This window comes from Pipistrellus hanaki (assembly GCF_964339955.1).
Source record: "Pipistrellus hanaki genome assembly, chromosome: 2".
Lineage (NCBI taxonomy): Eukaryota > Metazoa > Chordata > Mammalia > Chiroptera > Vespertilionidae > Pipistrellus > Pipistrellus hanaki.
The window spans coordinates 47174875-47198081 of record NC_140504.1 but is presented as its reverse complement, the minus strand read 5'-3'; the positions used below and the strand labels follow the sequence as shown (position 1 = coordinate 47198081).

At 44.7% G+C, this 23207-nt stretch overlaps 1 protein-coding gene and 1 long non-coding RNA gene across 2 annotated transcripts in view; both read left to right on the top strand.

Annotated features, from left to right (window-relative positions):
* LOC311616422 overlaps window positions 1-23207 on the top strand; it is a 299958-nt gene that overhangs the window by 150851 nt on the left and 125900 nt on the right. The window lies entirely within an intron of this gene.
* LOC311617361 (uncharacterized protein) lies at window positions 5513-5772 on the top strand (the record flags this gene model as incomplete). Its single annotated transcript, XM_084873795.1, has 1 exon — window positions 5513-5772. The coding sequence occupies exon 1, from the start codon at window positions 5584-5586 to the stop codon at window positions 5770-5772; it is 189 nt and encodes a 62-aa protein (XP_084729921.1). The 5' UTR covers window positions 5513-5583.

Genomic DNA, 23207 nt, shown 5'->3' with positions numbered 1-23207 from the left:
GCTGTCTGGCCGACCATTCAGGGTGCCTGGCGCTGAGAATAACAGAAGGGTTTTCCTGCAGTGGTGTCCTGGCTGACCTAGGTAACTGAGCTCGACTCTGCACATTCCTTCGGCAGTTTGGCGAGAGAAACACATCTTCCTTCAATTTAAAACTTTTGGGTGGTACAGCAGTACAGATGTTAAATATTTTCTGTGTATGGCTCCAGCGGGTAGGGGGCGGGGCAGTCATTCCGAATCCTTTGAACGTCTTCGCGGCCTGTCTGGATGAAAGGTGCATGTTGAATGTGGCATTTTATGAAATTAAAAGAAAACAATTTTCTGCTAAAACAGCTGTGGGGTCCCCGCCGACTGGAGGGATGTCTCGAAGCAGTTCGTGGACCTCAGGGCAAGGGGCCTTTTTGGAAAACATCTGGAAACTGCACATCCAACTCCAACACGGCAAATCAAGTACCAAGTTGTTTATTGAGAAATCTCTAGGTTTCAGGGCATTCTGTTGAAAAAAAGAAAAAAAAGAAAAAAGAAAAAAAAAAAAGAAAGCCTTCTAGTGCAGACTTGTGCCATGAAAAGTGTACTAAGGTGTGTGTGTGTGTGTGTGTGCGTTTGTGCGTGTGTGTGTGGGGGGGGTTGTTTTAATTAAAAATCATTTCAACTTTGAATGGTTCTTTACAAAACAGCACACAGACTCAAACAAAGGCCACCCCAGCATCCCCTTCTCCTCTTCCTCCCCCTAAAGCACGCGGCTTTAGCTTTCAAGGGGGGACTTACTGCCTTAGTCCCGGATTCGGCAAACCAGGTGGTCACACAATCAGCAAACCAATAACAATCACAGACATTGCAATTTTCTACTTCGCTGCCATAAACAAACACTAAGCATTGGGGCAAGGAAGGCCTGGAACCAGCAACCTGAATAGAAAAGAAAGACAAACAGAGCTGTGTCCCGAGATTTCCACGAGGCCTCAGGCAAGGAACAAAAGTAAAGCTTCCTCCCTTCCTTCACCGTAAATGTTCCAGGGAAGGACCCCTAATACCTGAGCTTAGCGGGGCTTAGCGAACTGTAACAGGCCCCAACAAGGGCCGGTGTGACCGCCACAATAAACCACTTGGGTAAACGGCCGGGAGATAGAGGCGTCCCTCACTCTCTGCCACCCCTACACTGCCACCAGACTATATGTAAGGAGTTGAAGTTGAGGGGAAATGCTTTTTTTTTTTTTTTTAATTGCCTTTTCAATTCTGTTTATGTGTGTGGGTCGTACTTCCCTTCACGGGCATTATTTTTTGAAGTCTTCTGAAGTCCGTGAGCTGTCCCGTCTTCCTTTTCCTTGTTACTTGAAAGAAAATTTTGTCTCCCAAAGACTTTGATGTAATTTATAGAACCGTTTTTAGTGGTTGTCTCTGGGCCAGAGAGGACTTCAGAGGTCATTTAAGTCCAGTGGTGACCTAACAGTAATGTTGAACGGTAACAGGCTAATCAGCAGCACCAGCTTGGAGGGTCCTGCACCTATGAGATCAGAAGTGGGGGCTGGCTCAGAAAGTGTGTTTAAACGTTCCTGCTCCTCATCCCGCCCTTGGTGAATCTGATGTGGTTTATGGGTGGATACACACATACATACACAAGAGGTCAGAAATCTACTCCCCACACGATCACCCTCCATTTACAGACGTGAAAAATGAGCTCCTGAAAGCGAGGTCACAGTCTGCACGAGGTCATCTGAGAGGTTAGTGGCAGGCTCTCCTGACTGAGTCCAGGGCTGTGGCCGTGGCCTGGCAGTCCCTGAAAAGCTCTCCTTGTTGGCTGGCCGAGGTCTGGGACGTTTCCTAACAGATGTGTGCAGGGGATTCTGACTCCAGGGCTCAGGAGTGGTCCCTCAGTGATGGGTGGTGTGTGTGGGGGAAGCACAGTTTGAATGTACAGGGAAGTTGACTTCTGGTGACCACAGTCACATCACTAAAGTCCACTTGGAAGCAACTCAGCTCCTTGCCCGACTGACTGACTCCATCTGGCTCAGTATCCTCTGGGTCATTTCTCTTGTTTGGTATGTTTGTCCTAGATTAATTGCTGTAGCTGAATGTGTGACTCACAGTAGCAACAATATCATTACTGGAAGAACCTTCCCCCCCCCCGCCCCCCCCCCCCCCCGCACCAGCTCTATTTCTTTCTTTCTTTCATTTTAAAGAAGAAAAAGCAGTTCTTTCCTTTAGCCATTAATCCTTTGAACACCTCCCTCCCTGCCCTCTAGTTAGTTGAGGGCAGGCAGCTATATGCCTTGGATTTGCACCTTCTTTCCTTACTTAAAAAAAAAAAAAGCTGTAATCAATCGCCATTGCTGGCAGATTGTCATCACAGTCTTCCGGAACAGGGGGGTTCAACTCTGAAGTTCACATGAAATAGTTTAATCAGAATCTAGGCCGCCAGTGGCCCTACTTAGTACCATTTCTTCTCTCTTTTTTTTTTTTTTTTTTAAATAAATTTTTATTGTTCATATTATTACAAATGTTCCTTCCCCCCTCCATTGCTCTCCTCCACCAGGTTCCCACCCCACCCTCTGCCCTTCCCCCAACCCCATTGTTCTCCTCCATAGGTGCACAGTTTATGTTCAGTCTCTTCCCACCTTTCCCTCTCCCCTTTTCCCCAAGAATCGTCAGTTTACTCCCCTTCCATACCTCTGATTCTATTATATTCAACCGTTAATATTGTTCATCAGATTTTTTTTTTAAATTTCCTTGGTTTTTAGATTCACTTGTTGATAGTTACATATTTGTTGTTCATAGTTTTTATCTTTATTTACTTTCTCTTCCGAAAGAACCCCCTTCAGCAATTCATATAATTCTGGTTTGTTAGTGATGAACTCGTTTAGCTTTTTTTTATTAGTGAACCTCTTTATCTGGCCTTCGATTCTGAGTGATAGCTTTGCTGGGTAGACTATCTTTGGCTGTAGGTTCTTACTATTCATCATCTTGAATATTTCTTGCCATTCCCATCTGGCCTGCAAGGTTTCTGTTGAGAAATCAGCTGACAATGGTATAGGTGCTCCTTTATAGGTAACTACCTGCTTTTCTCTTGCTGCTTTTAATATTCTCTCTTTGTCTTTTGCTCTTGGAATTTTAATTATGATGTGTCTTGATGTGGTCCTCTTTGGATTCCTTTTGTTTGCGGTTCTGTGCGCTTCCTGGACTTGTAAGTCTAATTCTTTCACCAGGTGGGGGAAGTTTTCTGTCACTTTCTTTCTGTCAGAAAACTTTTCTGTCACTATTTCTTTCAGTATGTTTTCGATATCTTGCTCTCTCTCATCTTCTGGGACCCCCATAATTCTGATGTTGGTTCGCTTGAAGTTGTCCCAGAGGTTTCTTACATTATCTTCAATTTTCTGGATTCTCTTACCTTCTAGCTTCTGCGGAGGAGTGTCTTCTGGCTCTTTATGTTCCAAATCTTTGACTTGATTCTTGCGATCTTCCATTCTGTTTTTAGGATTCTGCATAATATTTTTTATTTCAGACAATGTATTCTTTATTTCTTGTTGATCCCTTATCATTTCTTGTTGATTCCTTATTAATTCTAGTTGATCCCTTTTCATATCCTCATAGGTCTTATCCACCTTTTCTAGGAAATTCTTGAAAAACCTTATAAGCGTAGATTTGAACTCTATATCCAGTCTCTTTTTGTCCTCCATGTCTTTCGTTTGTGATCTATTTTGTTGTCTCGGCATTTTTGCAGCTTCCCTGATGGGGCAGGGTTTCAGGGTGAAGCCTATAGCCTTGGCTTCCGTCAGCCCCGCCCTATGTGTGTTCCTGAGTCTCAGTAATCCCCAGGGTCCTTCAGTTCTCGTTGCAAGCACCTCTGAGAGAAAGGTGCCCTCGATTTTTGCCTGCTACCAAACAGTCTAGGCTCTCCCCCAATGAGCCCGGAACTGGGGTTCAGTTCAGTTGGAAGTGGAGTTGGAGGTGGCGTTCAGAGCAGTCCAGAGCCTTTGTCTCCTTCCTGCCAGGGCAATTCCTCAAAACAGCCAGCCGTCCCTTCTCTGCTCGCAATGTGCGCGCCTCCGGGAACTCCTTTCGCCGCTCCCCCGGGGTTCCGCCTTACAGCCTAGCTCCCTATGGATGAGCCTGGGTCCCCGGGGTCTGGCCTAGAACTGGGGTTCAGAGCAGTCGAAACTGGGGCCCAGCACAGTCAGAGCTTTTATCTCCTTCCCGCTAGGGAACGCCAGCCAGGCACTCAGCCGCCCCTCCTCTCCAGCTCCGTTCTCTCCGCGCACTGCGTGTCTCTGTACCTTAGGCTTTTACAGCTCCTCTGCTCTTCCTTCTGGTTTTCTCCTTGCTTTTCGTTGTAGAATTTCCAGTCAGTCGACTTTCTTGTAGTTCTGGGTAATGTCCATTTTATATTTTAGTTGTATTTTATTGAAATTGTTGTGTGCAGCTGTGGCTAGGTATTTACCTGTGCAGCCATCTTGGATTCTCTCCTATTTCTTCTCTTCGTACCATCTCTTTTCCCCCCTCCTTTTTATTTTTTCTCCTTTCTTCCTCTTAGACTTTTTGTTTTTTCCCTTCATCCTGCACTGTGGTTTTCCTCTCCCTCCACTTCCTTCCTTCCTTCCTTCCTTCCTTCCTTCCTTCCTTCCTTCCTTCCTTCCTCATCATCCTCATCATCATCTCCTTCCTTAGAGCTGGCACACAGAAGAGAAGGAGAAGGGGAGGAGAAGGGGTAGGAAGAGAATAAACTGGTGAATGAGTGAATATGAGTGCAATTAGGATGATCACAGCTCTAGTATGGGCCCCAGGGTGGAGGTCTGGGCTGGTATAATCCACAATCGAACTGCTGAAGTGATGGGCATTTTTCTGGAACTTCCTCCTGCTGCATCCCATTGGATGTGGGGACACTACGCAAAGGTCACAGGTAATTGTGAAAAGAGATTGAATTTGATACTGAGCCAAAGTTCTCTTCTTCCTTTCCCACCACCCAATCTCAGTGATCATTTTTATTCCTATACTAGATGGACGTCAGCTGCAGCTTGAGGGGCCTGAATATACCTATACTAGTGAAAATAACTCCCTCCAACTTCTTTTCCAAGCCAATTTCTTCTCCCACTAAATTTTGTTTAAAGCACCACAATTTTGTAACCTGGGGTTCTCCTGCATTCAGCCATGCTGAGCCACATTGCAGATGGAGAGTTGGTGGAGCCACATCTTCAGGGGTTCTAAAGTTGAGACTTTAGTCAGAAGACAGCTAAGGCCTGCCCAAGTAATATTGCTTTAAATTTTAATTTTTAAAAAATCTACACAACATATAAATTAATTTTTAATTTAAAAAGTTTAAATAAAATGTAAATTTAGAGTTAAAAGCAAATGCTTCACCCTTCCTTGACCCCGACACCAACCACAATCATATTCCCCCTATTCTACCCACAGGAATATATTTGTACCCTTATGAATATATACTTGCCATATATATATTTTTAAATATACTTTAATTGATTTCAGAGAGGAAGGAAGAGAGAGAGAAAGATAGAATCGGGGAGACGTCCGCTGAGCGCGAGCGGAAGCCTGTGTTTTTCCGAGTCGCTCTCTTCCAGGCTCGGAGCGGTGGTCGGCATGGCCCGTGGAAATCGACGAGAACTTGCCCGCCAGAAAAACATGGAGAAATCCCAGGAAATTAGCAAGGGAAAAAGAAAAGAGGATAGCTTGACTGCCTCTAAGAGAAAACGGAGAGACTCTGAGATCATGCAACAAAAGCAGAAAGCAGCTAATGAGAAGTCTATACAGACAGGAGAAAAAGGATGACTGACAATTTGGAAAGCCTGGGTGCTACTGCCAACGAGGTGTATTTTATAAGCTCTATGATCAAGATTTTGTAGAATGAAAAGTCATTACATATGTTATATCTTTATAAAAACTTTTACACTTTATCTTTCAGTCTGACTGAGTATAATGTTTCAGAATCTTTCTTCAAAGAATAAAACACTAACCATGCAAAAAAAAAAAAAAAAGATAGAATCATCAATGATGAGGGATAATCATTGATTAGCTGCCTCTTTCATGCCCCACACTGGGGATCAAACCCACAACCTGAGTAGGTGCTCTGGTCGGAAATCTGTGACTTCCTGGTTCATAGGTTGACAAGCAACCACTGCGCCATACCAGCTGGGCTATTTGCCCTATATTTTTGCTGAGTTGAAGGGTACTTTTGTTTCTATAGAAACTGCTAAGTTATACCCTCAGAAGGACAAGCCACCACCACCGATAGAGCCTGAGTGCTCAGGGGTGGGGTATGAACACTGCCTGTCCGCAGTGCAAGTGCTGGCCATCAGCCTGTGGTACTGAAGCAAGACCCAGGGAGAGGGTGTCCCAAGAGCGAGGACTGAAAAGCCAGTGAGTAGGTGTTCGTCAGTTGTCATGAATGTCCTCGACGACCTGGCTCTACTTGCCGGTTCCTGCACCAACACAGGAACATGGTTCAAAGCGGCCTAGCTCTGTGGTTAGTTGTGATGTTTGCTGAGATGATGCCTTTTAAAATTTCTCTTGGCTATTTTTTTTTTTAGACTCTCTGAGATAAAGTTTGTGCAGCAGGCTCTGATTTCTCAGTGATAGATTTCCTCCTCTGGCGAAAGCAATCTGCCTTCCCTTCCTGAGGCATCTTGGTGACCGGGTCTATGGGCTTTTCTTTAGATCACTCTTCTGACTTAACTAGTCAGAGTCAAAAATAAAATGACCATGCGGAATAAAAGTCTGAGAATGCAAGACGAGGGGCAAATGGTGGGTGGAAAGAGAAACCTCTCAGCCGGCTGTGTCCCATTCAACAAAGGAGAATATTAGGATGCAGAGACGTGAAGTGATGTGGGGGAGGCAGATGGGGAGAGGGTGGCAGATGGGATATGGGGTGCCACCCAGAGCAGCATCCCTCATGCCCACCTGCCCCACAGGCAGCCTGTGTTTGGGTGCTTTTGTGATGGGCACAGCCCTACATCCTTCAGGGCACATTCACACTATTCCGTGTTCCCTGCCTGCTCACCTCACAGACCAAGTAAAGGGAGATGAGATAGTGGTGGGAAGTGTCTGAGTCAGTACGTGTCCCCAGGCGCTTCTGGAGACATGCTTTAGAAGCTCCCTCTCTAGCATCACCTGGAATATCCTTCACTTGTTTCTCTTTACCCCCCGCCCTGACCTCCCTTCCCCGTGACAGGAGCTCCAGGAGCAGGGACGTTGTTTTGTTAGCGACGATGTTCCCACGTGCCTAGAACAATGCCTGGCACCTAGCTGCTCAGTAAATGTTTGTTTTGTGACTGATGCACCGGGCGGGCGACGGTTTAGTTTGGCTACAATAACAGAAACACCGTAGACAGAGTGGCTTCTAAACAACAGAGGTTTGTTTCTCACATCTCTGGTAGTTGGAAAGTTCCAGGTCATGGCACCATAGATTTAGTGCCCGGTAAGGGCCGGCTTCCTGGTTCTCAGAGGGCTGTTTCCTCACGGTGGTGGAAAGGGCAAAGGAGCTCTCACAGGTTCCCTTTCGTAAGCCACTCATCCCATTCCTGAAGGCTTCACCCCCAGGACCTGATCCCCTCCCAAAGGCCCCACCTCCTTCAACCATCACACTGGAGCTGTTTTTTTTTTGTTTTTTGTTTTTTTAATATATTTTATTCATTTTTTTACAGAGAGGAAGGGAGAGGGATAGAGAGTTAGAAACATCCATGAGAGAGAAACATCGATCAGCTGCCTCCTGCACACCTCCTACTGGGGATGTGCCAGCAGCTAAGGAACATGCCCTTCACCGGAATCAAACCTGGGACCTTTCAGTCCGCAGGCCAATGCTCTATCCACTGAGCCAAACCGGTTTTGGCAAGGAGCTGGGTTTTAACATATGCATTATTTTAGGGAGACACAAACATTCAGACCACGGTGACTGGGGGAGCTCTTGTGCGTTTGCAGCCTGTTTCTCCAGGGAGAGGAAGAAGTTGATGGCAGCCGGTGCCACAGCCCTATCACGGTGGGAATCGGGCAGGGTGTGAAGACAGAGATTGAAGACAGTCTCAGGAGTCTTGGTACCAGGGCACAAACACGTCACCCAAATAGCCCCCAGGCATTTCAAAAATTCTTTCCATCATTCATTGGTTTTCTTTCCAAAACTTCCAAATGCTGATATTGTTTATGAACTTGAGTTCCTTTTTTTTTTTTTTTTTTTTTTTTTAAAGCCTTGCCGCTGAGTGAACAAAAACAATGGAGCTCACACCAGAAGACGGTTGGAAGTTGCGTTAGGTGGTTTCACCTACGTTCACCGGGCAGCTTAGTAGCGGAGGAGGAAATAGATCATGGTGTGGTATGGACAGGTTTTGGTTTACTGAGAGTTCGGCCAAGTTCAGAGGAGATTTGACACGCATGGCTTGCCACCCTCTTCTCAGGACCAGAAAAAAAAGAACTACAAACACCTCACCCCTTCCTTGGGCCGCTGTAAATGGGGTGGCAGAGAGCTAGCTTGCAGGGCTGGAGGATACAGGGAGCTGGTGAGGTGGATGGACCTCTGGCCTGGGGGGAGGTGTCGGGGCGCACGCTTGTTCTCATTATGACAAGACTTGCATTCTGCCTGGTGAGGGTGGCGGAGACCCAATGGCAGGATGATTTAGTGAGATATCCATTTGGAATTTGTTCTTGCTGTATTTTTTCCTCTCTCACTTGAGGGAGGTAGATAGATAGGACTTTGGGTTTCCATGTTTAAGGATTCTTTGGGCCTTGGAATTGAAAACAGTGGTTTACAGGATCCTTCTCTCTCCCGTTCTGGCCTGGCTTTATAGATCCTGCTATGGGTTAACTGGGGAGGAGGCAGCAGGGAGACTGGGAAGCAGTGAGTGGCAGAAGGGGAGGAGAGTGGGCTAGAGAAGTTTGGGGTTCCAGGCCCTTACTCCCTTCCCTTTCAGAGCCCCGGGGTAGAGGCAGAACCTCAGTGGGCCCAGGGCCCCTTCTTCTGCAGAGGGCACAGCCCTGGAGCAGGTGAGATGCCAGCCTGCAGTGATCTTGGGCTGTGGGGACATGAATAACCAGAGGCCCTCACAGCTGCTCCACTTGCACACATTAGGCCCTTGCATGGCCCCCAGGTGGGTGGGGCAACTGCCTCTTCCAGAATGAGCTCCATTCACTCATGACTCAGTGGGAGCATTTGTCTACCAACCCAGCGAACTGGAGGCTCCTGATCAGAATTAAAAGTCACTTTAAAAACAATCACTTGACATTTCTTTCAAGCTTACATTGGTGGAATAAAGCCCATCACCTGCTCCATGTAAACCACAGTATCTAACACATGCCCTTAGACAAAAATGTTAGTCAATAGCAACACCCCTGGGAGAGACGTGTCCTGAAAGAACCAGTAGGAACCAGGAAATCACTGTCCTCTTTTTTTTTGCCTCTGACACTAACAGCTCTGTGACCTCAAGTCAGTCACTTCCTCCATCTGTGCCTCCATTTACTTGTTGGTTAAATGAAGGGAACTGGGCTAGATTCCAGGGCCCTGTTACTGCAGATTTGGAATGGATTTGAAAAACACGGAATAATTATGAAACTGTATTCTTAACTAAGGGTATTGTTCAGAAGCTGTTTCTGTACTATTGATTTCTACTTCAAAGATAATTGACGTTTCAGAAAAGCACTTTCTGCAATTGCAGAAGACAACCCAAACAAGTGTGACATTCTGTCTCTGACCTGCTTCGGCAACGCTTGTCCACGCACTTGCGGTCTCTCTGCCGGGATCTGGATCTACATTGGTAACATGTACTTTTGGGGATTTTCATTCTAAAAAGAAAAGCGCCTTTGAAAAAAGCCAATCTTCCCACAACAGGCTCAGCTTTAACAGGGCTGGGGGAGTGTACACAGGACTGTATGAGGCTCCGTGTTTATGTTTTCCCAATGACTTCCAGATCAAATTTGCTGTGTTTACAAGATGGAGACACTTTTTCTAACCGCTGGCATTGCAGATTCAAAGGGGTGGGGGAGAGGGGAGAAGACCCCAGCTGGGCCCTCTGCTCCGAGTTATCCAAGTCTCTGATGACGGATCCGTGTTGCCCCAGCAGGATGGGCGGCCCGCTCAGCAGCCGCCTGTAGACACTGGTTTTTCACTTAAATCGAATCAAGATGCCAGGTTATTATTATTATTATTTTAAACTTTAAGCCTCAGGCCCAGAGGTGGGACCCCATGCTTGACAACTGCTTTACTGTTCCCCGTGTCTCTCTCAGTTCTTGCCGCACCCAGACCCCCTGAATCTCCTCTTGAAGTTTCTCTTAATTTCCTTGAATCATGAGCCGTGTTAACCTAATCCCAGAAGCCCCTGGGTGGCCACGAGGTTTGCAGGTCATCTGTTAAGGCAACCATTAGTCTTCCGCAAAACTTCCAACATAAGGTCTTGAATCTTTCACCTTGAAAAAGAAACTTATTCCTTTAAAACAGTCATTTCATTCAGATGGTTGTGTCGGATGTTTAATAAATACTTATAAGAGATGGTGCTTTGACCAGGGAACTGGCACCCCAACGAGCTGTCACAATGTCCTTGCAGGGGTGGCGACAGTGGGCAATGGGGTACCCTGGCCCATCCGTCACTGTCATTCTTTTAGGGGGACCATAGCACGGAGGGAGAAGAGTGGACGTGCCTTCGGCAGCCTGACTCGGCAAGGAGCTGAGCCTCCAGCAGCACTGCCTGCGGCCCTTGGGCGGAGCCTGACTCTCAGAAGCACACTTTCCTCTTCTGCCCTCTTTCCTCTCGGGGGTCAGCCATGGTCCACAGGGCATGCCAGGCACAAAAGAACACTGCACCTAACGAAATTCCATGGACGTACTGTAAGAAGTTCTGTGACCACCAGGCTCAAGCTTCTTGGGGAGGTGGCTAAAGGGGTCATGAATACTGTTTGTTGCTATGCAACTGGGGCTATTTGTAAAAGCAAGTTTAAAATTATTTTTTATCATGACAACGCCAAAACTCAGACATGAGGTGTCCAGTGCCTCTATGGCAACCCTCCCATCCCATTTTATTGGGCTCTGCCATTACCATGGCCATTATCTCCCTCTCTGGGGTTCCAGTTGTCTCTCTGTCGACTAGAGGGTTGGACTCGGTGGTGTAAGAGGAGCCTTCTAGCTCCAAAGTGCTGAGTTATGCTCCATGGCTCTCAGGCTGATGTGTAGGAAGATAGGATTAGAGCAAGAAATGCAGACTCTCTAGTCATATCTCTATTAAAGGTGTTGTTTTTTTTTGTTTTTTGTTTTTTTTGTGTGTGTGTGTTTTTTAATGAATAAGCAAATGAAGACTTTATTACCAGGAACTCAGATCTAATTAATTTTAGTGACCATTCTTATTAGAGGCTTTGATTTCACACCCTTTCCCAGAAAAATTATGTTTTACCACCTCTCCCCACCCACACAGACCACACACACACATATGTGTATGCTTTATACACACATTCTTATTTCTGCCTCTCTCTCTCTTTCTTGGGTTTGATTGCAAGTGTTTTATTGTACACTATTTTAAAATTTTTTGAAGTTGAGTAAGCAAAAATATTATATTTCTAAAGAGCAAAAGAAATTACTTATAAAGGAAGAGAACTGTGCTCCTTTGTGTATTCAGAACTGTAATCTTGTGCCTGCAACTCACAGCCCAGGGAGCTCTACTGTCTGTTGATCAAATAACTCCTTGATCTAGATCTGGAGGTGTTTTTGTAGTCCTGACTCTGATGCTGGCTGCTGTGTGACCTTGGGACAGTCACTTGCCCTCTCTGGACCACAGCTACTTCATTTGAAAATGAAGGGTTGGAGCAGATAGTCTCTAAGACACCTTCCAGGCTTAAGGCTCTCCATGTAGGCACCTCACGTTATAAAACCCAACACTGAAAGAACTAATAAATAAAATCCACCCTCCCCAAACACCATTCCTACTTATGAAATAGGCCAGTAAAGGTAAAAATGCTTACACTGTAAGAAAGATTTTTTTTTTTTTTTAAGAATAGCTGCTTCAATCGAAATGATTTGATTTACGTGTAGCATTTCAAAGTCTCTCCTACCTCTAACTGAGACATTTTTGTCTAGTTGGACATTTCAGTGATGGTTCTTTATCCCAGGCAGCTGACCCTGCCACATCTATCAGACAAATTCCTGAGAAACATCTCTATAATGTTCAGCTGAAATCTCTAATGGGTGTGATCAAATCAGGCTTAATGTTCGCTCTGGTGAGCAGTCACTTTGAAAGCATGTGTTGCTTTCTCATTATTATTTTATTTCTACCATTAGCCACATAAAAAAAATATAAATCACTGCTAACATCTTTCAGAATGAAGGTTAACCCTCTCACCCGACAGCTGATCATTATTGCAAGGGAGGATGTGGAGCATGGTGAGAAAAAGAGGGGACACAGAGTCAAGGGAGAATGAGCTGTGTGACCTTGGGTAATTCACTTCCCTCTCTGGGCCTCAGTTCCCTCGTATGGAAATGTGGGGACTCAGTTCCCTCATATGGAAACTGGCCTAGGTCCCTCCAAGGGGCCCTTTGGCGCTGATGTGCAAGGATGTTGAACAATAATTTCAGTTGTCACTGTGCTGTGGTGTATGAGAAAATTAGTGGATAGAGCGCCAGTCTGTGGACTGAGGGGTCCCGGGTTTGATTCCGGTCAAGGGCATGTCCATTGGTTGTGGGTATATCCCCAGTGGGGGGTGTGCAAGAGGCAGCTGGCCCATGTTTCTGGCTCTCTCTCCTTTCCTCTCTATAAAAAATCAATAAAAATATGTTTAAAAAAATTAACCCCTAAAACATTTATGATAAAACAGTTTATGCTGGGGTACTGTGGACCAATCCTTGACATCTTGTAGCTTTAGAAGGAGAAAGGAAGCCACCATAATGGAGAAAAGTGGGGAGTTAGCAAAGGGATTTAATTATGAGCACTCCTCCCTTAATGTCCCCCAACAGCCTCCTTGCAAAGTGCCTCTGAGGAATTGCCCTGAACCCTGGCTCTCCTAGTGGATCCTGCCAGAATCAGGACACGTCTGTAGGCAGGGAGGTCTCAAGGTCCTGGGGAGCAGGACATGCAAGTGTGGGTCTGGTGGACAGGTGAAAAGGGGCAACCGCCTTTAATGGTCTAGGGAGGGGCTTTCAGACTTTTTGAGACACCAAAGGCTTTTTAAAACTGAAATTTAAGGCGGGACCTAAGTATGTAAAACAGCTAGAAGTGGTGGTTAGCTGGCATGCATTTATTTTGTATGTTCAAATCTGTGACGTTTATTGCAAACCCCATGGGAGGTGGTTTGCTTTGCTTAGCACAACACTTTGAAATCGGAGAATACGGGTGACAGTTGTTGTCTTATCGGCCTCTGCACCTAATTAACTTCTCTAAATTATGTCGTTGCATCATTGTTGTGAAGGAGGACAGGAACGGAGCCACGCTGAAAGGGAGCCGAGTGGCCGTTGGAGAGGAACTTCCTGCATGTCTAGTTTTTCTTTACTTTCTGAACTGGACCAAACCACCAGCATTCCGGGGAGTCAGTGAGAAGGAGAAGAGCCTGTTTGTAAGAACGGATGAGATTGCACTTTACCAAAGACTCCATTGCTAAGCAATCAATGAAGCAGAAATCTAGCCTTCTGCCTGGTGACCAAAGATTGGCTAATCCACAAAGTATAAAATCTAAATGTACCTCATCTAGCACCAATAACTGTTCTTTAATAGAGCTTACCTCATCTTCTTCCCTTTTGCCCCTAAAACCCCGGAGTCCCTTTCCTGTACAGAGGCGGGGGGGGGGGGGGGAGGGGGGGCAAGAGGGGACGGCCTCAATTTGCTCTCCCCAGATTGCAATTGTTTGATCTCAAATAAATACTCATTGCCTCTCATTCAGACTTTTTAATTTTAGCTTAACATTCCCAGGTGCAAATGGGAACTTTTCCCTGAGGGGACACTCCAAGTGTGCAGGGATAACAAACTTTTTATTCTGAGGTTGGCCCTAAAATGAGTTTGAGAATGAGTTAGATATTTCTGTTAGTGGCCCATGATGTGTTAATGTAAGTATAATTCCATGAACAATGCATGGTATTTTTTTTAAAAAAAAATAATTCACTCTTTTAAATGTTTTTTTCACTTTTTTAGAGGGAAAGGAAGTGAGAAGGAGATAGAGAATCATTGATCAGCTGCCTCCTGCACACCCCCTACTGGGGATCAAGCCTATAACCTGGTCATGTGCCCTAATCAGAAATATAACCAGTGACCTCCTATTTCATGGGTCGACGCTCAACCACTAAGTCACACCAGCCAGGTGCATATTATTTCTTGTTTTAGTTTTTAAAAATATTTCTAATTATATTATGAAATATAGATTTAACCCTAATGCTTGTAGAATTTCCAAGTCAGTTGTGTGGAATGTCTTTGAGCAAAGGGCATGGAGGATTCTGGAGGCCTAAGGCAGACCTACTGGGGGGAGTCTGGCGGGGGAGGGGTATGTTCTCTGTCACACAGAGGCAGGGAAAAGGGCCATGGTGAGCCTCCAGCTCCTCCCATTTAAGACTGCGTTTTAAAGCCAGGTTCTTAAGATTTGCTGGATCTCTGTTACCCCCTTCTAATGGTTTCCTACTGGCTGGTAAAGTATATTTCGTTGACTTTTCACAGAGAGGAAGGGAGAGGGATAGAGAGCTAGAAACATCGATGAGAGAGAAACATCAATCAGCTGCCTCCTGCATACTCCCTACCGGGAATGTGCCCTCAACCAAGGTACATGCCCTTGACCGGAATCGAACCTGGGAACTTTCAGTCTGTAGGCTGATGCTCTACCCACTGAGCAAGACGGGTCAGGGCGAGCCTTTTTTTTTTTTTTTTTTTTAATGCTCCACCTCCCCTCAGCAGGCTCCAGACCTCACCTGGAAAGACAGTGGAACCAGCACATAAGAGAAGGCCAGAGAGCACCATGGAGGTGGGAGTGGTGGGCCCAAGATCACTCCGAGGAGAAGGCAAACCCTAGATATGCCAGGAGGGCCTCCAAAGCTGCCTTTCTCAACCTGCCTCTTATCCCCTAGCCCCGAGGTCAGCAAACTGCGACTCGTGAGCCACATGTGGTTCTTTGGCCCCTTGAGTGTGGCTCTCCCACAAAATATCACGGCCTGGGCGAGTCTATTTTAAAGAAGTGGTGTTAGAAGAAGTTTAAGTTTAAAAGATTTGGCTCTTGCCGAAACCGGTTTGGCTCAGTGGTAGAGCATCAGTTTGTGGACTGAAAGGTCCCGGGTTTGATTTCGGTCAAGGGCGTGTACATTGGTTGCGGGCACATCCCCAGTAGGTGTGCAAGAGGCAGCTGGTCGATGTTTCTCTCTCATCGACGTTTCTAGCTCTCTATTTCTCTCCCTTCCTCTCTATAAAAAATCAATAAAATATATTTTAAAAGATTTGGCTCTCTAAAGAAATTTCAGTCGTTGTCCTGTTGATATGTGGCTTTGTTGACTAATGAGTTTGCCGACCACTGCCCTAGCCTGTCTCCTCTCAGTGCCAACCCTGTAGATTCTGGGCTGGGCTTCCTTTCTAATAATAAAGCCACTATTTCCTGAATGCTCCCATTGCCATGCTATATATTAGGCACTGTGGGGGCGCAGAGATCCACAGGCTCAGGCCAGGCCCCCCCAGCGCTCACCCTCAAAGGAAATGTGAACTGGGCCGCTCACCGGAAAGAGAAGTGGGGTTCCTGTGCTCCTCAAATATTATTTTCAACATTGATTCAGCTCGTGTCAAAGATCTTTTGATACCAATTCATTCTTTAAGACCCAGCAAGATCTATTTAAATGTTCACATTCTTCTCCCTTCACTCTCCTCTCCCCGCCTCCCCCCGCCCTCCCTCCAAAGTGTGAGAAAAGACCCTTCGGGATGTCTGCTGATGATTGATGGCCTGGCTCTGTCTTTGTATTTGTTGGCCGGTAGTTTCGATCCAGATTGTTTCAAAATGGCCAGAGCAGCCAGCATGTGGTGTCTCTGAAATGTGAGGCATCAGGTCGCACGCTAGTCACATCAGACAACCGAAGGGATTACAGAAAACAATAACGTTATCTGACGTTTGTTCCTGGAAAATGAAGCCTTTACTTCTTGGGCAGCAAGGAACAGAATCCCAGGGAAAGCAATTTTGCAGAGGAAGAAAAAAAATGAAAGGAAGTAAGGAGTAATGTCTTGTCTCAGCCCATATACCATTTCTGCTTTCCCAGGGGTCCCCAGCCGTGGAGGGGGGCTGGGAACCATGCTTTCCATGTCCTTGCACATGAACCTTCCGCACAGCCTCACTGAATCACAAAACGTCTGCTACGTGAGGGAATGGGACTTCGCAAGTGGGTCCCTGTCTCTGAGCCCCCAGGCCCCTAGGAATGGTTAAAGGTGTGAATGGCATGGAAGATGAGAGAGGAGGTCTGTGAGCAATTTTCAATATTTCAAAGAGCTTGACGGCAATTCCTCATTTGCCTGGCTGTGCGTTGCAGTCTCATCAAAATGCCCCCGTTTCTCTGCTTCTGGCTGTGGGGTCACCGCAGGGACCACTCCGTAAACCAGGGGGAAGCTCTGCTGGGCCAAACGGAATAGCGATTAATCACCCGCGCTTTGACTGCACCCAGGTCTGGGGGTAGCCCGCGCCCATCCACTTCTGAGTGATGCTGATGGAGCTCCTTGATCACCCTGAACCTCAGTGCCCGAGTCTGTCCGATAAGCACAATAAGAACACCCACCTCACGGAGTTGGTGGGGTTGGTCCGTAGCAGGCCCTCCACTGAAGGTGGCTGTAATTGCTAGTAGCTGTGGTTAATGAAAACACGAGACGTCGAATTATTATTTCATGAAAGCAGCACATTGGTAGGCAAAAATCTTTCAAAACGTGTAGCTCCGAGGGCTTCTAGCTGATGAAAGGTGGAGGCCCTTTGCACCAGGAGGCTGTAAGGTTTTTGATTTTCTTTCTGACAGTGGCGTGGATGCGCGCATGATTAAAATTTAATTGGGAGACTTTCATTTCTTTCCCTGGGGCTGACTATGCATATCTTCTGGTGTCATAAAGCAAGCCCGGGACCATAATGCAGACCACATGCCCCGGGGTGACCTCTTTCTAAGCCACCTCTGTGTCCTCGAGATGGAAAACTGTTGATTGAAAAGGACAGAACAATACCCTCTGTCATGAGGGCGGCAGATCACATTCAATCAGGACAGCATTCTACTGACTCAAAAGACACACACCCGCACACTCACACACACACTTCCCAGATGGTGACATCAGTGACCCGGGCCAGGGGGGAGTTGTGAGGACGGTGTACCTGGGAATGGAGGTTTCAGTCATACCACCACCCAGTGGTGGGTAGAAGTAACATGGATAAACAATGCCTGTTCTAGGATTTTGCTTAATTCTCAATCATCAAACAGCTACTCTTTGTTCTTGAAAGTCATTCTTGGCAATATGTTAAGACCTATGGTTTCCTTCTTAAAAAAAAAAAAAAAAAAAAAAAAAAAAAAGTGTGTTCTTCAATTCCATCCAGGTTGCTGCAAATGATAAGAATTCCTTCTTTTCATTATGCTGAGTGAAATAAGCCAGTCAATAAAAGAGAAACACAACATGACACAACATGATCTCACTCATTTATGGATAATAAAGAACATTATAAACTGATGAACAAAAAGATAGATACAGAGACAGTAAAGCAACAAACAGACTGTCAAATTACAGCGGGGAGGATAGGGAGATATGGGAAAAATAAGAGATCAACTGAAGGACTTGTATGCATGCATATAAGCAAAAACAATGGACGAAAAACTCTGGGGAGGGTATGTATGGGAGTGGGGGTGGGGCAATGGTAAAATATGTACACATTTAATACCTTAATTTAAAAAATGAAAAAAAATTTTAAAAAACGAATTTTTTTTAAAAACTGTGTGTGTGTGTGTGTGTGTGTGTGTGTGTTACACTGAAAACAGCCATGAAACTTAACATTTGATTCCCAACTTTTCTTCGTGGGAATATGTTGCATGATTTGAAGGCTAGAGCTTTGCATGTAATATTATGGTTTCCCTATTTATTGAGCCCATGGAAATCTCTTTTCTTCCCTCTCTGCCCACAGCCCTCCCTCCCACCCGCTTTGCAGTAGATGTTCTTTAGAAGGTCTTTTTTTAGGTTTTCTTTGTCATCACACACGGATGTTGTCATGAATAACAAGTCCTTCCTCCAGTTGAAGACTTTAGCTGATGACAAATGGGATAAATTCATGTTCTTCTCTGTCAGACACTTGAAATGTAATAGTTCTTTGAAGGGGGAGGGGAAAACTAGTAGTTGAAACCCATGTAGTTCTAGACTTGACTAAAATGAAAGGAAGAGAGACGAACAATTCAAAAAGGGAGCGTCTTAATTAAAATGAACTACAGTTGCACAACTTGTTAGGCAGCTCACAGGGAATGATTTCTCTCCTGCTTGATTAGGATGATGAAAATTTACCTTTCACTAGGATAAAATGAAGTCATCCTTATCAGAAAGGAAAATTGTTTCCCTAGACTGGCTGCGGAAGTGTTTGTTGTGTTAGAATTTTTCAAAAATGCCCCTAAAGCAATAGTTAAATGAAGTTGTTCTCTAGACCTCACTGTGTATTAGTGTATGATTGAATAAGGGGGTGGGGGAGAGAGTTGACGGGGGTGTTTCTCACAGAATGACCCCAAACTTAACAAACCAAATACATTTATATTTTTGCAAGTGGGGTGTTTCAGAGTTGTAAATATCTGCACGGATACACCATTTCAAAATAATTATGAGATTTCTGAAGCAGTACCTAAAATGCTCTGTGCCTGTTTCACAGGTTTATTAGATATAAACGACCTGTTCCAGAAGTCCCTTCTCCCTAAAGAAGAGTAATTTGTTCTTACATGGTTACTGTTACACAGTCATGCAGATATGACGCTGTTATTAAGCAAGCCATCACCTTTTAAGAAGACCCCACCCCAAAAAAAGAGGAGTGGAAGAAAAATAGAACTATGAGCTTTAATCTCTGAAATAATTTCAACTCTGCAACAAGAAAAAGCAAGACAACCCTAAGAGGCGAACTCCCCTGGCTCGTGTGATTATGAGGTACCTACTCCAGCAGGGAAGCCACATGCCCCTTGCAAGCCATTTTGCTCATCACTGGCCTTTGAACAACCTGTTAGTGAGAGAAAGAAAGGTCCTTTTATGCTTACATCTCACTGCCTCTGAAACTGCCCTTCCGAAGCCCTATCATTCCCGTTCTCTCTTTTCTTGGCAACACTGAACGTCCTTTGTAAACATCCTCCCGGAAAAGTCTCTGTAGATCTGGCTGATAAACTTCGAATGGGGGAGCTTAAACTCCTGTCTGAGAGCAGACTGGATGGAGAGCTTAAAAGATTATTCCCTTCAGAGAAGTAGCTGAAGTCACCAAGCTTGAAAGCATCAAGGAGAAATGAAAATGACACAGCCCTGGTCTTTCTACACAGAGCTTTCTCTCTCCTCAGAACCCAAAGTTCTTAGGAGCCTTGTTGCTGACCAGGAGGAAGGCAGGCCGTGCTCTGGGTCTAAATGCACAAAGTTGGGAAAGCCAAGGCAATGAGACATTAAGAGATGTGCTCAAAGTTAGTGAGAGCGTACTAACATAGAAACCACTTCAACCAAACAAATGGCCCATGGGTCAGAAATGCAATTCTTTAAAAAGAATTTGTTATCCACTTAAGTCTCATTGTTCCCTTCCATTCATCTCTCCTTCTTCTACCTCCTCCATTGCAAATAATTGATTTCCTCCCAAATTTAGAGTTCCCAAGGAACCACATTGAAGGAAAGGATAGAGATCCTTGTGGGGTTTAGGGACAGCTCTCACATTTCCTCTTGTCCTTCTCTTGTTTCTTCCCATTGGAATGTAGCTAGTTGCTTTGTGAACAGTGGCAATTTCCATCCTAGAGACATTGTCAGAGAGTAGATGAGGGTTACTCAGAAGTAGAGAGGATTCCTCCACTGTCTGGAGGTGGGATTAGAAGACCCCCCCACCCCCCAGGCCCCTTCCAGGTCTCAGGCCCTGGGGACAAGTCCCTCAATCCTGTCCCAGAGGTCACTTGTGGTTCACAATCAATTAGTGCAAGTTTCAAGAAGTCAGGCTTAGATATCTTCTCCTCCTCCCACCAGATGCTCAAAGAGCAGGTGTGGATGCTTAGTGGGGACAGTAGCACATAAGTATGTTAGGCCAGGTGTTGAGTGATTGCAGAGAATGCTGCACTAGATGATACCAAAACAGAATAGATAAACACATGAAAATCCTTCCCTCCTTCGAGTAGTGTCTCTTCAGTGAGACGATGACTCTGAGCTCCTAGATGACAGACTATGTCTATTTTTTAAATTAAGCTTCACTGAGATATACTTGACATAAGATAACTTAAAGTGAACAATTTGATAAGTTTTGACTGATGTGTACACCCATGAAACCATCACCACAATCAAGATAGTGAACATATCGATCACCCTCAAAGGATCTCCCTTTGTGATTCTTCTCCGCCCTCTCCAGCACCCTATCTGCTGCCCTCCCCCAGTCCTTAGGCAACCACTGATTTGTCTTATGTCACTACAGATTAGTTTGCATTTTGTAGAATTTTATATAAGTGAAATCACAGAGCATGCATTCTTCTTTTTCTGGCTTTTCTTCCACTCAGCATAATTATTTTGAAACTCATCCATGTTGTTACATGTACCTAAATTTATTCTATTTTATGAATAATGTGCAGATATGCTACATTGTGCAGATATGCTACAGTTGTTTATGCATTACCTTATTGATAGATATTTGTATTGTTTCCAGTTTGGGGCTATTACAAATAAAACTTTCTTGAATATTCATATATAAATCTTTGTTTGGATATTTGCTTTTATCTCTTGAGTACATGCCTGGAAGTCTTATGGCTGGAACATATGTTAGGCACATCTTTAACTTTTTTTTTAAAAAGAAATTGTTTTTCAAAATGGTTATACTATTTTACATTACCACCAGTGGTATGTGGGAGTTCTAGTTACTCTACCTCTTTGCCAACACTTCATACAGTTAGTCTCTTTAGGCTTGAATTAGTTTTAGTGGGTGTTTAATGTTTGTATATCTCATTGTAATTTTTAATTTTCATTTTCCTAATACTGGTAACATATATCTTTTCATGTGCTTGTTTGATATACATACTCTTCTTGGATGAAGTGTGTGTTTAAATCTTTTGCCCATTTATAATTGGTTTGTTTGTTTTCTTATTACTGAGTTTTACATTTTCTTTATATAATCTGGATACAATATCTTATCAGATCTGTGATTTGCAAATATTTTATCCAAATTCCACTTTCTCTATTTGTTTAATTTGTTAAACTTCATTAAACCACACTGGTTATCAGTGTCTTAGGAAAGAGAATTCAGAGGTAAATACCAACACTCAGTGATTATACCTCTAGGTAGAAATACAGCAAATACATATCTTGAAAGATAAATGTTTAAGTAACCTGAGATAAAGGAAGAGAAGAAGCAGAAAAGACAAGCTTCATGGAAGAGATGAAACTTACTGGTAGAATTTTGATAAGGAGTAGTTAGAACACGAGTTAGGATGTACAGAGGATAATATAAAGTTTGTTCAGCAAGAATTCCAATCAGATTGTAAGAAAGGGTGCCTGAGGAAAGTGGGCTATCTTCACATGGTAGAGATGGAGGTTAAAGCTTTTGTGCTTAGCCAAGACCGGTTTGGCTCATCGATAGAGCGTCGGCCTGTGGACTGAAGGGTCCCGGGTTCAATTCCAGTCAAGGGCATGTACCTGGGTTGCGGGCACATCCCCAGTGGGGGGTGTGCAGGAGGCAGCTGATCGGTGTTTCTCTCTCATCAATGTTTCTAGCTTTCTATCCCCTTCCCTTCCTCTCTGTAAAAAATCAATAAAATATATTAAAAAAAAAAAAAAAAAAAAAAAAAAAAAGCTTTTGTGCTTAATTCTCCAGACTAGGGGTGTCGAACTCAATCAGAGAAGGGGCCAAAATCGAAAATCCAGCCTAAATCGCGGGCCGAATGGTTTACTGAACAGTCATAAACTGACAATGTCATAAACTGACAGCGGAGTGCAGTGATGACAGCGAGGTGCGGGCCACATTGCAAGGCCTGGCGGGCTGGATTTGGCTCGCGGGCCTTGTGTTTGACACATGTGCTCCAGACAATGAGTAGCCATGAATTTTTTTTTTTTTAAGAGAGTGTGTTATTTTGTTGTTGTTGTTGTTGTTGTTTGAGAGAAATGAGGTTTTAAGGTGGAGAGGATGTTATAGGAGTTGAATCAACAGCACTAACTTAACCTCTTCATGCTCTTATCCTCTTAGAGATCTGATCACCTTCCTATGCTGCTGCAGGAGTGGGGGGTGGGGGGAGGAGGAAGCGAGGGCTAGGACTTGTGGGAGAGGTGGATTGGCAACAAGGCTTCAATTTCAGTGGAATGTTTTCATGGGCATCGCCTTCCCCTTCTTGGATAGGTGGATGAGTGGAGTTTCCTTGGGAGTGTTTTTCTTGGGCACTTTTATTGGGTTTCAAAGGAAAACACAGGATATTGGTATGGATCTTCAAGGTTTATGTTGAATTGCAGTCCACCATCCCCAAACTTCCTTGAGGTTCTATTTTACTTAAGCCTACAAATGGCTACCAAACATAGATTTATAGAATGCCAAAGCTGGAAAGGGCCTCCTCCATCCTTATCCTCGTTTTCTCTCTGTTTTGTGAAGACATGAGGGAGAGAAATTCAATTTCAATAACATGAATCTGATCCATCGTTTGCCTCTGAAACCCTTCAGTGGCAGATCTTTAGCTGGAGTGGCCAGGCCTCCTGGTTTGCCTGGAATGGCCCTAAGTTCTTACTCGTTGCTCTGGTGCAGGTATTCATAAGGATCCTTTCAGTCCCCCAAAGCGAAAGAGTTTGGATGATATGTCACTGTAGAGAGGATACCCTTAAGTAACACTTTCCAACCTATGGGCCCTGATGTGGAGACAGACATGAACGTGGGGGGAGTCTCAGAGTTAGTGTGTGTGTGTGTGTGTGTGTGTGTGTGTGTATGTGTGTGTGTGTGTGTGTGTGTGTGTGTGTGTGTTGGGGGACGGGGGTGGTTGTAAGTCCATCATGGTTATATAGTTTCTCAATCAGCAGAGAGAAAAGTTAAAATGACCACATTTTAAGGATCTGATAAGAATGTCGAAGTTAAGTATAGGAACCACTCAAAAATACCGGGAC